This window comes from Leuresthes tenuis, unplaced genomic scaffold (assembly GCF_036924035.1).
Source record: "Leuresthes tenuis unplaced genomic scaffold, fLeuTen1.0.hap1 SCAF_16, whole genome shotgun sequence".
Lineage (NCBI taxonomy): Eukaryota > Metazoa > Chordata > Actinopteri > Atheriniformes > Atherinopsidae > Leuresthes > Leuresthes tenuis.
In genome coordinates this window covers 2,742,481-2,759,879 of record NW_027325370.1, presented here as the reverse complement: position 1 = coordinate 2,759,879, position 17,399 = coordinate 2,742,481, and the positions used below count along the sequence as shown (strand labels likewise).

Below are 17,399 nucleotides of genomic sequence, written 5' to 3'. Positions count from 1 at the left end.
CTCTGCCTCCCATTCTGCTTTTAGGGGCCTGATAACTGAAGGCTCTGCCTCCCATTCTGCTTTTAGGGGCCTGATAACTGAAGGCTCTGCCTCCCATTCTGCTTTTAGGGGCCTGCTAACTGAAGGCTCTGCCTCCCATTCTGCTTTTAGGGGCCTGATAACTGAAGGCTCTGCCTCCCATTCTGCTTTTAGGGGCCTGATAACTGAAGGCTCTGCCTCCCATTCTGCTTTTAGGGGCCTGATAACTGAAGGCTCTGCCTCCCATTCTGCTTTTAGGGGCCTGATAACTGAAGGCTCTGCCTCCCATTCTGCTTTTAGGGGCCTGATAACTGAAGGCTCTGCCTCCCATTCTGCTTTTAGGGGCCTGATAACTGAAGGCTCTGCCTCCCATTCTGCTTTTAGAAACTCTGGGAACAACAAGGAAACCTGCAGCCTGAGAGCAAAGTGCTCTGTTGGGGAAATATCCAACTGTGAGATCTTTAAGATGTGATGGAGCTCGGTCATTAAGAGCTTTATTTGCGAGGAGAAGAATCTTAAATTCTATTCTGAATCTAACAGGGAGCCAATGAAGAGAAGCTAAAACTGTAGAAACATGATCTCTGCTGTTAGATCTCATCAGAACTCTGGCTGCAGCTATATCCAACTAATATCCAACTATGAGATCTTTAGGAGAGGAAAGATCAGTCCTGTTTACAGCTGGAGCAACATGAGTTAACCTTTTTTATCCTCTGTTACAGTCTTAGAAACATCTTCAGGAGCTGCTGATCTGAGACTCATTGTGTTCATGCATCATTATATTCACTTAAATGGGGAGTTTTTCCAGTTTATCACTGTTTTTTTTTTAAATATCACAACATTATCAGGTCGTATGACCTGCTGTTGTTTTTAAAGTGAAACTAAACTAATCAAGACTGGCTTTGTTCAGTGTGAAACCGATAGAGAGCTAGAGAAAAGGGCTCATGAATAACATTAGAATAAATCTGAATTCACCGCATCATGCAGTCTGCAGAGTTCAGTATCTTTCCATCAGGCCACCGCAGTCTCTCTGATGCAGGTAACTCAGGTCATGTGTGTCACACTTATCTACACCACCTCACGCCATTCATCCACATGGTCGTAATTTGCCAGTTCAGTTGCTGACAGGTGATTACTCAATGAGAGGAAAATCCCCACCGTGCCTGCTGCAGTGTTATTGGCCTGGCCTTTGTACCTTTGGTTATATTCAGAGGCAGTGATCGTTGAAGAAGCTGATTACTTATTATTAACACATCTAGACCTGGGTGATGGATGGTCTTCTCAGTGAATTCAATAACAAGTTGGTTTCTGAGTTTTTTATTCCATGAACAGGGGGACACAAACCTAAAGAGGTATTTAAGAAATTAATATCTTAGGAATTTTCGAACTTTCTGCTCACGAATGACCTAAAAATAGACAGAAAAAGTTTGCAGTTGGTGCTGAAATTACTGCCACATACTGTTTTATACCTGAGGAGCTGTCTGAGGTGCTAGGAATTAAGGGATTATATCAACAGATGTTTCCTCATATGATGTTCTCTCACTTCCCAGTTTCCAAACCGGACAAACTGGAGTCTGCTCATTGTGTCTCACTCCCTCACACTGCAGATGGACGGGTGGAGGTTCTCAGAAATCTCATTTATGCATGATCACAACAACTTTTAGGGCGTTAAATGCCTTAATTCAGTTGTAGGTGGGAAGGAAAGACCCCAAGCTGAGGTGTCGAGTCGCCCCAGATCCTATTTTTATTCATTTCTTTACACCTGATTATCATCCTACTGACTGAAGACAACCCCAGGAAAAAGCTGTGTAAAATGTAAATAAAACAGAGGAATGATTTGAAAACATCACAAACCAACATTTTATTCACAGGAGAACATAGAAAACATATTAAATGCTGAAAATGACACATTTTACTGCTACGTGAGAATAATAACTTATCTTGAAGCCGCTGTGGAGCTCTACAGCAGTGCGTAAACATCGGATCTCATCATCTTCCCTAACGACACATGATTAAAACTCAACGCCCTCAAACGGAAAAAGGAAATTAGAGAAAACCAAAACTCCTTTTTCGTTAATACAAACAAAAAAAAGGCATGTTCACAATTCATTTTGAGGGTTTTTTGTTGTTCAGACATTTCTGTAAGAGCACTTGTTCTCTGCATAGGATGAAGCTCCTCATCAGGTTTCTACAGTTTCTTTTGCCACAACGTTTCTTACTCACCCAAAACATCTACAAACGTCTATAAAAAAAGCTTAAAAATAACGTTAAGATATATATATCCTACTCAGGCTTCATTGTATAAGGCACATTATTAGAAAACACAACAAGTGTAAGAGTTCGACAGTGTTATTCGTTTCTAAAAACATGTGAAATTAGAGTTTATTCAGCCGCCGCCTCGTGGCTCAGAGGCTCTGGAGGCAAGTCGATGAGCTCGAACATGTCATCGATGACCTGCCACAGACAGTTCTCCAGAGGAAAGTCGTTATCCACCAGGTTGACCAGGAAGTAGTTGTCATGGATGTACTTGACGATCATTCGCGAGGGGGACTCGTCTTCGTAGAGTTTGGCCCACTGCTCGATCCACAAGGCAAAGGCCTCGTCCTGAGAAAAGATAAGGAGAGGCTGAGGGGATAAACACACGCCTGCAGATGAGACTCGCTGTTAACACGAAGCCTTATTAACTCCTAATGTAAAGCAGGGGGGTCAAACTCAAATACACAGAGGGCCAAGGAACAAATTAACCTTTAAATATGGAACCCAACAAGTTTTGATTTAACAGTGAATACTGAACAAGGCTTATATAACTTTAAAGTCTATAAATAAAGTCCAGGCTGCAAAAATGAGTTGCTAATAATAATAATAATAAAAACATATAAATGGCATATTAAATTAAATTAAAGTAAAAAGTGAATGCCTCCTTTCTGTTTGCAGCCTTCTGATTTATGTCAAAATTAGCTTCTTACACAGGCTAATAAATGTGAAAATAAAACAACATAAACCTCTTTTCATCTCCTTTACTTTCTGGCTCCTTTGAGCTGGGTCCAGGTCCTTATATTTGTCCTGGTGTTTCGTTTCATAGTGTCGTCTCATATTGTTATAATAACGTTTGAGCTGAAGCCGTTGAGTCTGACATTGAGCCGTTCATTGTGAAAAGTTTTTTTATGAAGCCTTTTGGTGGGAGTGTGACACCTTTTCATCTGAGGCATGACGCTGAAGCCTGATCCTGAGGATGTCCTAAAATGTCTAGAAAAGTTCTATTTTCTGCCTTTCTTTTGGCCATTTTTTGGTAGGTAACAGTGACAGCTGTGGTTTGAGGTCGAAGTGAAGTGAGGCACAAGAAGACCGCTAGCATAGATGCTACTGACTCAGAGGAGGGGGCGTGTCTGCCTCTGTCCTAACTGACGCGCCAAAACAACAGCAAAGCATTATGGGATTTGTAGTATAAGCGGTGAATGCGGTGTTCCAGCCGTATAATACTGGCGGGCCAGCTCTAATATTAATTTGAAACTGCCTCAGAGTTTGACACCTATGATGTAAAACAGGGGTCGGGAACCTATGGCTCGCGAGCCAGGTGTGGCTCTTTTGATGACTGCATCTGGCTCGCAGATAAAACTAAATATTCTCACTTGTTTTAATCCATCCATCGATTTTTCATGTCCTGTTCAGGGCTGCAGGAGCAATTGTCCATTATTTTAATTGGATGATACTGGACTACGTTGGCAGCGTAAAACAGGTAAACGCCCCCTTTTGAATCAGTCTGCTCGGTCATTAGCTCAAAGCTAACCCTTCGACCAAGAAGATGGCGAAAAGAAAAAAAGAGTATCGTACATTTCAGGCCGAATGGACTGAAGAATTCGCCTTTGTGGAGAGAGCAAATTCTGCGGTGTGTCTAATTTGCAAAGACAAAATTACATCGATGAAACGGTCGAAAAACACGCGCCATGCTACCTTTGCATCAGCAGAAAGAAAGCGTGCCAAGAGCTACTAAAATATATTATATGGCTCTCATTGAAATAAATTTCCAAATTTTTTTTCTTAGTCAAAAAGGTTCCCGACCCCTGATGTAAAGGGTCCAGGTGTTCCTCCTCTGCTCCAGTTAGCAGAAGCATCGCTCATGTTTGTCACAACGACCTTCAGTCTGATGTGAGGATGGTGGACTTTAGGGGGTGAAGCTTCTTCCGTTAACAGGCAGTAAAACATTTTAAATTTCAGGACAATCCTACCTTCCAGTACATGAAGCTGACTGGGTCCACGACGGTGGGCTGAACGATCTCCCGGCCGGGGAAGATCCCCCATGTGACGGCGTTCGGCTGCATCTCGTGGGCGTTTGTCATGTTGCTTCCCTGCACAGACGAGCATTCAGTGCAGTCCCCTGAGATACTGAGCGATACAGATACAGATGCTGCTCAAACTTACGTGCACGTTAACGATGTGGTAGTTCACGCGGGGCTCGTACTTCTTCAGCACTTTAAGGAGAGCCGTCACATTCTCACTGGAGGTGAAAAACTCCAGATAAGCCTGTTGGAAACAAGAAGACTGAAGCAACACATCCGCCAAAAGCAGAAAAACTCCCGAAAAGAAGATTTCCACCTTCTGGAAGACGTAGCCGCCTGCAGGTCCCCAGCCGACTATGGGGTCTGTGGAAGGTTTGCCGTTGATGCTGGGCTGAGAGTTGATGGTGAGGACTCCTCGCTTGTTCACCTTCTCCAGCTCGTCCTTCAGCAGGTTGGTCTCTGGGGCCAGAGGCTCGTCGTTCCACGGCAAACACATCACCTGTGAAACAAGACAAAGTCTGTCTGCTGTCTGAGTCACATCCACCCTGATGGCTCGCACTCAGATTCAGGGTCTCGTCTACCTTGTGTCCGCTTCGGTTGGTCTGGGCTGTGATGTAGTTGGTGAAAACCTCGTAAACACTTTGTTCACTTAACAGCTCCTCACCCCACATCTGCAGAAGCGCATCTTTTGACGATTTGCTCTTCAGGTAGAAGAGATAATAGTCGTTTAACTCGCCAAAAGCTGGAGAAGACGAGTTTCCCCTGAAGACAACATTTCAAGGAAGTCAGTGCTTGTATAACATAAAAAGGAATGTTTTCCAACCATTTATTGGCCTACCATCTGCCGTTGGGGAACTCGTCCCAGTCCTGGGTTCTGTAGATGTAGCTCTTGGGCCTGGAGGCCCAGAAGATGGGTCGGACATCCTCCACCCTCCGTTTGGGATTGGCACTCACTGCCCAGGGAAGAGGCCGCCTGGCACAGGAGACAAGTTCTGAGACTCTGGACCAGTTTCAAACTAAACTCATCTAATATCTTAGAAATCTGTGTGGTGAGACCAGAAAGCTTCAGAAACAGAAACAGCTCAAGTTGCTGAACTAAACGCAGTCTCCGGAGGTGGCGACGGGGTCTGGGGTTTCCTCTGCTCTGATTGGTTCTCGTCGTTTAAGGACCGTTTAAAGAATGATCAATAAGAGACTTCACGGGAAGTTTTTTTAATTGTTTTAACTGGTGATTCAAGCATTACTTTTAATCCTGGTGAAAAAGACTAAGAGAGAAATCTGTCATTTGTTTCTGTTAAAGTTTCAAACCAATAACATAGAAATAATTGACTGATTCTCACTGACTAACTTCAGAGCATTTAGAAAAACAGAAACAAATCATGTCGTGTTCCTTCAGCTTCCTTTAATGACTCTTTTTAACGCTTTGAGCTGAGTTTTTCACAGGAATCTGAGTCCATTCCTGCTGAATCCCAGATTCCAGCTGCTCAGCAGTCCCTGGTTGTCTGGTTCTCCTCTTCATGATGCTCCAACATCTGGAGCAGGAGACAGATGTGGACTGCAGGCAGGCAGCCGAGCTCACACACTCTGTGTGTCTGAAGCTGCTGGAAGTCCTGCAGAATGAGGTCTGGCATCGTCCTGCTGAAATAACCACAGACCTCCCGGGAAAAGACGGCACCTTGATGGCAGCATCTGTCTCTGCAGAACTCCAACATCCAGCTGTGCATCAGTGGTACCTTCACCCAGATGAAGCCCTCCATGCCATGGACTCTGCTGCAGCCCCAGACCATCACAGACGCTGCTTTAAACCTTCCTCTGAGAACAGCTGGATGCTCTTTCTCAGCAGTTTTTCCCAGAAGCAGCTGAAACGTGGACTCATCTGCCCACAGAACACGTGTCCACTGTCTTTCTGTCCCTCTGAGATGAGCTGGAGTCCAGAGAACTGGGCCGTGGTTCTGCTCAGAGCTGATATATGGCTTCCTCCTGGTGTGATGCAGCTTCAGCTCACATTTCTGGATGCAGCCGTGGACTGTGTTGAGTGGAAATGCTTTTCCCAGCTCCTCCTGAGCCCATGTGGCTGTATGGATCATGGTGGCCTGACGGTTTCTCCTGCAGTGCTGCCTGAGGGCTCCGAGCTCATCCAACAGGGCTTTCTGTCCTTGGCCTTTCCACACTGAGACTTCCCCAGACTCCCTGAATCTGTTCCCAATATTCTGCTCTGTAGATGCTGAAAGACCAAAGTTCTTTCCAGTCTGACTCTGAGGAATATTTCCTGAACTTATTGATGATTCTCTGATGGAGTTTGGCACAAAGCGGTGAGCCACGACCCATCCTTGTTGGAGAGGCTGAACCTTTGGTGGAAGCTGCTTTTATACCCAATCCTGACACCCTCACCTGTCAGCAGGTAACCTGCTGCTTGGAGAAGCTTCCAGATCTGTTTCTTTGCTTTTATCACACCTTTTATTTGAGCGTTTTGCTGCATTAAATCCAGATTTGTTTCCGTTCTCTAAATGCAGCGAAGCCGATCAGTGAAGATAACGAACATCATTCCCTTGGATTTTTGTCTTTTAAACAAAGATTCAACTCCATTAACACATTACAAACTAAACTTTTGTTGCATTTTAGAAAACTCTAAGCTTTTTGACACATTTGCTGGCGGCAGCAGCGAGTTCCTGGACTGACCTGGGGTCTTCGGTCCAGAGGCCCAGCTGTCGGAGCACCTCCATGGTCGCGACCTCTCGATTCAGAGTGTAGAAGTGGAGGCCTGGCACTTTCCCGGTGTCCAGCAGCATGCGGCACATCTCCACCGCCTGATGGATGCCGTAGTTACGGATAGCAGCGTCGTTGTCTTTGATGGGTTCAATGACTTTGGTGATCTCCTCTGGTATCTCGAGCTTGGAAAGCTTTACAAGCTGACGTAATGAGTGGTAACCCTGGAGCAGAAACAGAAGTGCTGGATTATTCCTGTGGTTCTCCTGATAGATCATCTTATCTTAAAGGCCACACATACACCAGTTAGCTGTAGATGGGCACTGGTCTTTGATGAGGCATTTAAGCAGCTTTTTTACTGAATTTATGCCCAATTTCTGGCTCTGGTTTAAGAGCAGTTAAAAGTAAAGAGACGAATAACAAAAAAAAAGAGACAAACCTTTTAGCTGAACAAGAATTATATAAATAATAAAACAGGAAAGAGAGTGACGGGTTACAAAGTGTTCACGAGCACCACTCCAACTTTCCTCATAAAAAAATAGGACAACGCATCCTACCAATAAGTACCAGGTGAAGTAAATAAAGGCCTCCCACACGCTTCATGCTGCTGCAAAGAGCTGCTGCACTGACTTTTCATCATTTTTAGCTCTGGTAAGGGCCATAAACGCCCGTATGATGACTCAAAAACTGCAGAAATGAAGGTTAACAAGCTTGAGACAGTTGAAACCAACAAAAAACCTGTGCTTTTATCATCAGGGACATGTTGCTCGCTGCTGATCTGAGGTCAATATAACGAATAATATGACCAACAAAGGTGTATTTTTCTGAGAACTGCATTCCTGATGCTTATTTCTTTGGTGAAAAAGTGAAACTCCAGACGATGTGGATGCTCCGACCTGTTAACATGGCAGCTGAACACACTCCAGGTGTGAAGCCGGCCGCAGCCTTTCCTTAAAGACACAGAAATATGGACTGAATGAATACAATCAGCCCAGTTTCCTGCACACAAACGGCTTAACTCGGCACAACACTGCTAACTTTTGTTGAGGCATCTGTTGATTGAAAGAGATTCTTGTTAATAGAACACGATGTCTGCACAGCTGTCCTCAAAGAAGAAGATTTAAAAAACATTAACGGTGGCATATTCAGTAAAAATCCCTTCTTCCTGCTCCTGGGAGCATATATCAGGGCGTCTGAAGCCAGCAGCAGGTGTAAAACTCCCCAAAAACACAACCCTGGTCTTTTTATTGCAGCTCCCCTTCGTTTGAAAGTTCCTCATTTAACGAGCTGCTCTGATTCTGCACATCTCCAGCTTGGTCCATCACTGTTGATGAGAAAACATTGTTTGCTAGCATCTGCTGCTAACTTACAGCTACATGCTAACTTACAGCTACATGCTAACCTGTTTCCCTCTGGGATCAATAGAGTAACTATCTGTATCTACATAGAGACCTGTGGTGTTTCAGAGTTGGAAACTTCTTGCAGGTGCTGCATGTCAAACACGAGCCACAGTTTGGTTTGTCCCCTCTGGGCTGCTGTACCAAGAGAAAGAAGAATATCTCTGATATAAACTGCTTTAGATGGAGGTGCAACAACTCCAATTTTCCTTCTAAAAACTCCCTAAGTTCCAGAGAAACACCTTTGGATTCATCGGCAGCTCATACAAATCAATCAATCCTGACAAACCACAGCACAACAAGAGCGGCACGTCCATCGTTTATAGATCATCTGAGTAAAAACACTAATAAGTTTATTGTTAGAGGAGCTAACGCCAGGAAACAAAGAACAAAAGAAAGCAGGAAGCCTGGTGAGACCGACGAAGGAACAGTTCAATCCACCATCAGGAAGACAAACTATCTCCACTTTGTTTACTCTTTCATTTTCAGGGGCAATAACTGGGGCTGGGCGATAAAACGATGGCTACCGAGGAAAAATAGATTACATTCGTCCATCTTTTGACAGACGACACGAACAGCCAATGACAGCGAGAGTTGTGCCGTGCTGAACCAATCACGTGGCTGGAATAGAGTCGTGTTTCTTTGTGCTGCTGCAGCCGTATAAAAAAAGAAAATGAGTGAAGAAACGATGGAAGACGCAGCCCAAGGCGTAAGGAAAGACATCGTTGATAAGAAGGGCCTGAAAGGTTCGGTGGTCTGGAGGTATTTTGGGTTTTTTTTAAGTCGGAGTCACGAAAGAGAGTAGCGTGCGCTGCAAATTATATCGAGCACATGTTCCGACAGAGACGGGGAATACTGCTAATCTGTTTCATCACCTGAAGCGGCTCCACCCGTTTGAGCATGAATGCAAACTTTTATAGACACACAATAACTGTGCCACAGAGCCCAGAGTCTGCTTTATCCAGAAAATATGACACAAAAATCTAAGAGACACCGTGATATTACAAGTGCAGCAGCTTGTTGATCTATTGCAAAAGACATGCTGCCCTTAAGCACCGTGGAAAATAAGAGGTTCAAGTGGACGCTAAAAGTTAGCGACCCCATATATATATATATCGATAGACTGATATAAGAATAAATATCGTGATATTTTTTCCCAGCTCCAGCAATAACCGTTTATCTTGAGGTGCTCAACTTGTAACATTAGACCACCTAAACAGCACAAACGCCACATAACCACTGTGAGCCCAATTAAAACCGTACTTACAGCAAATACATCAAAGGTGCCGGTGCACTGTGGCATGAAATGAACGACCAGTCAACTGCAGTAATCTGAACGACAAATACAGTAGCTTCCATCTTAAGCTGCGGCAGCCCCCCGAAGGCAATAAGCCGCAGGTTTCCTGGGTAAATGTTCTTTTCCAAGAAGAAGCAGTGAGTTACCTGTATGGGGAAGATTCCCGGCAGGATGGGGCAGGTGATGCCAATCGCCCTGCAGTCATCCAGAAACTTGAGGAAGGTGTCGGCCCTGAAAAACAGCTGAGAGATGACAAAGTCTGCTCCAGCGTCCACCTTCTCCTTCAGGTGCCTGAGGTCCTCCTCATAGCTGCCGGCCTCAGGGTGGCCGGTGGGGTAGCCTGGAGGGGGGGGGGAATGGAGACTGTTCATCCAGAGAAAATGCAGCGATTCCTACATTTATTTTCACTTAATTTCTCTGCAGACGGTAAGAAGCAAAGATATTTCCTGTTTTGTTCTTTTAAATATTCATGACTTCAGTGTAAAAAACATACCAGCAACACAGATGTCAAAGTATTCGTCAAACTCTGATCGGATGTGTTTCACGAGGTCGATGGCGTAGTTGAAGCCGCCGTCCTCTTCCTCCCAGTCGTCTCCCACCGGGTCTGTGGAGGTATCAGACGGCAGCCGTGTTCAATGAGGCTCCCGGGCGCCATTTTATAGTTTTATTCTCACTCTGATGTTGCATCTTTACAGGTTTTCAACAAAGCCGACACAAATCTGCAGGTTCAGTGAACAGTTGGAGCTGATCTCTGATCAGTAAAAGATGGAATAACATCACTGACCATGTTAGAGAAGGGCCGCAGCATCCTTTTTATGTCACGTTTGTGTGTTTTTATACCAAATATAATGTAAAATAATCCTGTTCTGGAGATTAGAAAGTTTAATATCTTTAAATCTAATTCATTTTCTGGAAGTGGTGGAAAGTGAAGACACATTTTAAAGGAGGAAGTGCTGCCTCTTATGTATGAACGGAGCCAAAAATGGCCCCAGAGCCCAACTTTGAAACAGTTCTGTCTGTTCTGAACAGCACAGCCTTGGCCCCAGCCCCCAAAAACCAGAGCTACAGTAACAACTCTTTACTGGTCCAGAGCTCAGAGGAGGATCCTCACTGAGCATCAGACACAGCTTTAAAAAGTGAAGGCTCTTTGAAAAGGTGTTATAAACCTTTAATATACGCATGTTACACGTATATTACGTTACAGTAAAAATCCCTTCTTCCTGTTCCTGGGAGCATATATCAGGGCGTCTGAAGCCAGCAGCAGGTGTAAAACTCCCCAAAAACACAACCCTGGTCTTTTTATTGCAGCTCCCCTTTGTTTGAAAGTTCCTCATTTAACGAGCTGCTCTGATTCTGCACATCTCCAGCTTGGTCCATCACTGGTGATGAGAAAGCGTTGTTTGCTAGCATCTGCTGCTAACTTACAGCTAACCGCTAACTTACAGCTACATGCTAACCTATTTCCCTCTGGGATCAATAGCGTAACTATCTGTATTTATGTCACGTTTGTGTGTTTTTATACCAAATATAACGTAAAATAATCCTGTTTTGGAGATTAGAAAGTTTAATATCTTTAAATCCAATTCATTTTCTGGAAGTGGTGGAAAGTGAAGACACATTTTAAAGGAGAAAGTGCTGCCTCTTATGTATGAACGGAGCCAAAAGTGGGCTGAGAGCCCAACTTTCTCTACTCTGTCACCTCTGACAGAGTCGGACCAGTGGGTTTCTTCTATGTAGCTTATTGTTAGCTTTGTTAGCTAACATGTTGTTAGCTAACATTGTTGTTAGCTAACATTGTTAGCATCAGACACAGCTTTAAAAAGTGAAAGCACTTTGAAAAGGTGTTATAAACCTTTAATATACGTATGTTACAGGAACAAAATGGTCTTAAAATGACACGTCGTGTCTATTCAAAGCGAAGTGTGATAAAGAGCCAGCCATCATACCTCCCCTCAGAGCCATTATGTTCTTGAGCCCCAGGTGCTTCGCCTTGGCCAGGTAACCTGTAATGTTCTCCTTGGATTGGTTGCAGCAGGTCAGGTGGAGGACGCTCTCCAGACCACAGTAGTTGACAGCTGTGCTGGCAATCATCATGGAGGAGGTCTCCTTGTCTGAGCCGGGGTCCCCCGCAGGGTGCCAGGTGATGTCAATGAACAGGGGCCCTCCAGAGCCCATCCGGTCAAATCTGACGAGAAGCGTTCACAGAAAATATGAGCTGTTGTTTAGTTTTAGAACTGAACATTAAATAAAAAAGGGAAAGTATGGAAAAAGCAGATATGCAAATACATTTTTTTTAAATTGATGATGTAAGCATGGAGATCTTGTTTCATCCCTAATTTAGTTTAAAGTGTCCTGATCAACAGTTCTGCAGCTTTCTGAAGCTCTTTTAGAGTTTTTCTTTGGACATTTTCTGCTTTTTCAGTCCTTGTTCCTGAGCATTTTCAGTGTTTTTTCTTTGTTCAGCCACTTAACTCTGAGCTATGAAGCATTCAGGCAGAAAAAAGGCTCCTAACTCAAGGGATGAACCAGTGTTGTGTCGACACAGAACAGACAACTTAGCAAAGAAGCCATTTTAAACTGGATCTTTAGGCACTTTGTCACAAAGACACATCATTTGTTCCCATTTCTTTAGCTGCATCTATGAAAAACAGCAAAGAAAACACAGTTTGACAGACAGAAAATAGGATTTCTGCAGCAACAAGGTGATTCCCAAAGAGCTATTAGCTGAAAACTTGGCATATCTCAGCATGGTGTGCAGTGTGTCCTTAAAACATTTGAGGAAACTGGACAAGTGGAGGACAAAAGAAGAAGTGTCAGGCCTAAAAAACTATCTCCAGCAGATGAACAGGATCTGAAAGTGATGTCCTTAAGAAAGAGGAAAAAATCCAGCTGTGACCTGACAGGACCTGAGAGATGCATCTGGACCTTCAGCTGATCCATCTACTGTTGGCCCAAGCCTCATCAGAAATGGTCTCCATGGAAGGGTGGCTGTCAAGAAGCCGTTCTTAAGGAAGGGAAACAGGGAGAAAAGGCTGAGCTGTGCCAAATGACACAAGAAGTGGACTGAAAATCAGTGGCAACAGGTCTTATGGAGGGATGAATCCTCCCCAGAGCCCGGACCTCAACATTATTGAAGCAGTGTGGGATCATCTGACAGAGAACGGAACAAAAGGCAGCCCACATCCAAAGAAGAGCTTTGGGATGTCCTTCAAGAAGCCTGGAGAACTATTCCTGAAGACTCCTTAAAGAAATGACAGAAAGCTTGTCTCAGAGGGTTCAGGCTGTGTTGGAGAATAAAGGAGCTCAGACCAGATATTCACTTTAAAGCTGCTGAGAACTGATAAAAAACTCTTTCTTCCTTAATTCTGCACCTTTTTTTCTGTTTTCCTGGTAGTTCTTAAATAAATGAGGGTTTTTGCAAAGTACTTCAGGTTCAATAACCTGTAGAACTTTTCATATTTTACCTTGAAAACAGATGTTTAATATCTGTGTAAGTGCACGATCTTTTTTCTTACTAATTCCCTCTGAAAATATGGTCCAAACACGACTCAAAAATGCATGAGAGGATCTGGATGGGACAGTGACACATCCAGGCTTCCTGAGCACCTGTGATTCAACCTGCCTGGAGATCAGGTTGACAGCCCCGCTGGCTGTGCGAGGAGGGAAGAACTCCAGCGAGAACCACCGGTCTCCGGACTCCGTCCTCCTCCGCATCTTCTCCCGAAGCCTGTCCGAGCGGTCTGCATCCAGCACCGGCGTGGAGCACCGGGAGCTCTCCTTGGAGCTGTCCCCGCTGTTGCTGGCCCCGCTGGAGTCGCTCTTGCACGACTGCCAGCCTCCGTCCACCCGCTGAACTTGGTTCACCATGATGGCAAATAACACTTACAGGGAATTAAGAGACAGAACTACGTTTTATTCTCGCTGTTTAGTTAAGAAACGGCTGTTACCTTTGAGAGTGACATGAATATTTACATTTGTGAGGTCCTGCTCATGTGGCTGCAGACCCCCAAAGTGGCCCCCGCACCGGGTCCTACCTGCTCCGTCACTTCACAGCAGGTTCCGCCGTCAGGCTTTAACAATGAGCGGGTTAAAACGGTTGGTTCCCGCACACGGATGCAAGCTTTGCAGTAAGGTACACCACTCACGTATGTGCACATGTATGCGCGAACTATGGCAGCTGCAACTGTCTATTTAAACCCAGCCGAGTATGCTGCGGCTAGCTAACAAAGAAGTTAGCTCGTAGTTTAGCGAAACACCGAAACAAGCCCAGCTTCATCGGAACACCCCGAGCCTCAACTTTAACTCAGATGCGTTTATTTAAGCTGTGGCAGCAGAGTAAACAACGACCCACCCCACGAGTTAAAGCCCAGACTACAACCGTAAATAAAACGTCCCACCAACAACATGTGATAATGCTCCATTCAAAGTCCCTCGTAAATTTGATTTGCGAATTTTTCAATTGGAAAAAGCTCATCATTTTGACATATGTGAGCCAACGCTCCAGGTTTGATTTGTGGTTTTGCAACTAACAATAAACTCTCATTGATCTGATCTATAAAAGCAAAAAAAATGAAATGGTAAAGGTACTTTATCTGAAACTGTATAAGATCAACAATTATCTAAGAATTTTCGTTTATTACGTATATTCAGCCACCATAATACAGAATTAAGGGCTGATATTCCCTTAACCAGGTCATCAACTGGGCAATTTGACAACTTGAGACAATTTATTTCATTATTCCTGGTGTGAAACTGTAAAGTCAGAACTTTAAGTTACCAGTGAATGCAGCATGAGTACTACGTTCCTTCAGCCAATAACATTTGAATTCGCATTATTTCTACACAACCACACGCCGGTGGAGGGCGGAGTCTTATAAATATCGGCTTTTCTAACTCTTTTAAGTCACGGATGAGTAAAAGAAGCGCACCCTGTCATTCCAGAGCGACTCAATAAGCAATTTGACCTGAATATAATTTAATTTTGGGACAAGAACGGGGCTCTCTCCTCGTTTATATTGTATTCTCAAACAATACATTAAAAAAATCATCAACGGTTATGTAATTAAATAAACAAAACAAGGGGCTAAAGTTATTAGATTTAGTTTTTGATCAAATTCAGAATTATAAAAGCCATTTTCTTTTGAAATACAGAATTTAGAGATTAGAAACCTTATCCAATAACTGACTTGAAAATTTAACTTCTTGCTTTCCAATTGCCATCAAATGCAACATTGCTTCTTCTGGCCCATTCTTGTATGAACCCTTTTAATTTGACAGTCAGGTTTCAGTTTGTTCCACCTCCAGATACAAACAGAACCCTGATTCTTGTCTGAACTGGGTCAAACTATATATCTTAGTGGGACTAATGCTTCTTTCCAGCCATCCATCCATCATTCATCCATCCATTCCTCTTCTTCCACACAGTTTTACAACTGTGCTTTCTTCCTCCTATAGCACACAGTTTGAGGACACCAGAGTACTCAGACCTCGATTGATTAATCGTTAAGACGTTTATTTGGCCATAAACTTCCAAACCATCCATCCATCCATCCATCCATCCATCCATCCATCCATCCATCCATCCATCCATCCATCCATCCATCCATCCATTCCCTCTCTGGAAACGTTATTATTTTAAAAACTCCTTTGTTCCAACTTCTACCAAACTTTAGAATAAACGTCTCTGAGACTGCACGGTTGGGCTATTGGGTGTGTGCTGTCTGGCCACACAATCCATAAAGTTTCCCCAAACAGCTGATGAGCAAGTCGCAGTCAGATTTAATTCAGCTGCTCTTCTTAACACAGTCGGTGCAACAGACACACTTGCGCATTAAAGCCCCCGATAAATGCTATTGATTTGTGGTGTCTGTCTTCTGAAGAATGATAAAGTGAGACTTAAAAAACAACAACTAAGTTTCCGATAGCATTTAAAAGATTTCAAACTTAAGGAACTTTATGAACAGTAAACTATTTTACAGCTCAAACGAGTGTAAAAATGCTGGATGTTATATCCATGGAACCTGTCTGCTCTGTGTCTCTGCAGGTTAAACTATTTATTCTCGCCTTCATTTCATGGGATCATAAAATTATACAGTTTAAAAGATCTCAGCCAGGCAGTCTCAATAGTTTAGAAAGCTTCTTGAAGGCTTAAACATGTCTTTTGCCTTTTCATTTCCTCACTGATAAGAAAATATATTTGTATTCTAGTTTAAAAGCATCATCCGAGTCATCCTGCTGCTAAAAATGTGAAAAAGTGAAGCTGTGAGCTCTGCTGCTCCCTGGTGGACAGACGTCGTAAACGCCACAATAAATCAATAAATTGATTTTTGTGATCCTTATTCTGGTCTGACTCCTCAAATTAGAGACGATATAACTTTGAGTTTGTCAGAGTTTGTCGTTGTAAACCCGGGTTTATATTTACTTGTATTTAACTGTAAAGTCACACGAGGATAATGTTATGTCAGAAGATTGTTATTAAACATTTTCAAACAGAAGCAAAGCCGAAAACTGCACATAAAACTAAGTCTCAGTTCCACGTCTCAGGACATCTGACACCTTTATACTTCTAGACTCTACAGGAAGGCTGCCGTTCTAACACATGGTGACTCTGGATGATGATGGGCTCTGCAAAGGTTTGATAATTATTTAGTTGTGATGATCTCTCAGGGGAATAAGACCCAGACCCAGGAGTCAAAAACAAAGTTTATCATCAGATCAGTCAGACATGTGGAGGCAGTCAATAAAAGCAGATAAGAAGCAGAAAGTAAAAGTTTAATTTAGTCCAAATGTAGTGGGCCTAAGGGTTGTATAATGCAACTCAGGTGGCCACCTCTTTGGCACCTCCCTTAGCTCCTCCCCATGTTGTGTGGGGGTGACTATATAAAGGTTCAAAATGGCTCCATTTAGCCTTTTGCTGAGCTGGTGCGGTTACCTGATCAAGGTGGTGAGTAGGGTTCCCCATCCAGTGTGTGTGAAATCTGGCTTCTCACTAACACGTGTAGTTTTGTCTTTTAGGTTTACTTGCTGCTGTGCAGTTTTGTTATCCAGTTTTTGGTTTGTTTCCCTTTGTTCTGTTTTGTGTAGTTCTTTGTTTATCCAGTTTGGTTGGTTTAAGTATATTTTTGTCCCATTTACATTTGTAATATTGTTTCATGGATTAAGTTGCTGGTTTTGTTAACTCTCTTTGTTTGTTGTTCCTTTGAGTTTCAGTGTGGCCTGATTGTCATCAGGTGGGAGGCCAGGCACCATGGTGAGGGCCTCACTTCCCATTCTGCATGCAGGTAGACACTGGGGCACTTCTAGTGTGGCTGTAGTGGTTTCTTTTTGTAGTGTTGCATCCCAGGTTAAGGAGGGACACGAGCACCCAGTACTATGCCTCCCACTGAGGCTCCAGCCCACTGATTTTAGTTTTCTGTTTGGATTTTAGCATTGTTATAGTCTGCCTTTTAGCTTCCTTTGTGTTAAAAATAATTTTACAAATGTATCTTGTGTTTAACCCTTTTTCTGCAGGAGCAGTTTTACTTTTGCTTTATTCATCAGCATTTTCAATAAATTTGTTTTATTTACGTTACTGTCTCTGCCTCCTCAGTCATGACCCTGTGTCCTTATAAGTATTTGTATTCCAGTTGTTATATCTTGGGGTGCAAGTCCCCAGGTGGCGTTGTTGGCCCTAAATTTCCTTATACTACCACGCTCCTTGTCACACAA

The 17,399-nt window shown here is 43.5% G+C and overlaps 2 protein-coding genes across 3 annotated transcripts in view; one reads left to right on the top strand and one right to left on the bottom strand.

Annotated features, from left to right (window-relative positions):
- Positions 1–1,941: 1,941 nt before the first annotated feature.
- Positions 1,942–14,080, bottom strand: mthfr (methylenetetrahydrofolate reductase (NAD(P)H)). 2 transcript variants are annotated; one of them, XM_072367156.1, is made up of 12 exons: positions 13,665–14,080; positions 13,315–13,573; positions 11,639–11,877; positions 10,186–10,296; positions 9,839–10,032; positions 6,972–7,222; positions 5,131–5,265; positions 4,874–5,054; positions 4,609–4,791; positions 4,435–4,536; positions 4,242–4,361; positions 1,942–2,619 (listed from the first exon to the last, which is right to left on the bottom strand). In XM_072367156.1, the coding sequence occupies exons 2-12, from the start codon at positions 13,557–13,559 to the stop codon at positions 2,398–2,400; spliced, it is 1,983 nt and encodes a 660-aa protein (XP_072223257.1). In that variant the 5' UTR covers positions 13,560–13,573; positions 13,665–14,080; the 3' UTR covers positions 1,942–2,397. The 2 variants fall into 2 exon arrangements, with proteins under 2 accessions (XP_072223257.1, XP_072223258.1); XM_072367157.1 differs by having other exon boundaries at positions 13,727–14,080.
- LOC140271275 (type-2 ice-structuring protein-like) overlaps positions 13,653–17,399 on the top strand; it is a 32,116-nt gene continuing 28,369 nt past the window's right edge. Inside the window, exon 1 of the mRNA XM_072366418.1 lies at positions 13,653–13,819. Coding sequence (XP_072222519.1) covers positions 13,653–13,819 — 167 coding nt within the window. The remainder of the gene's footprint in view (positions 13,820–17,399) is intronic.

Excerpts from the sequence above, each read along its gene's own strand:
- mthfr (XM_072367156.1), bottom strand. The coding sequence starts at position 13,559 with ATGGTGAACCAAGTTCAGCGGGTGGACGGAGGCTGGCAGTCGTGCAAG. Across the intron at positions 11,878-13,314 it reads GCTGTCAACCTGATCTCCAG|ATTTGACCGGATGGGCTCTG; the intron begins GCAGGTTGAATC and ends GCTTCTCGTCAG. Across the intron at positions 4,537-4,608 it reads GCGGCTACGTCTTCCAGAAG|GCTTATCTGGAGTTTTTCAC; the intron begins GTGGAAATCTTC and ends TGTTTCCAACAG.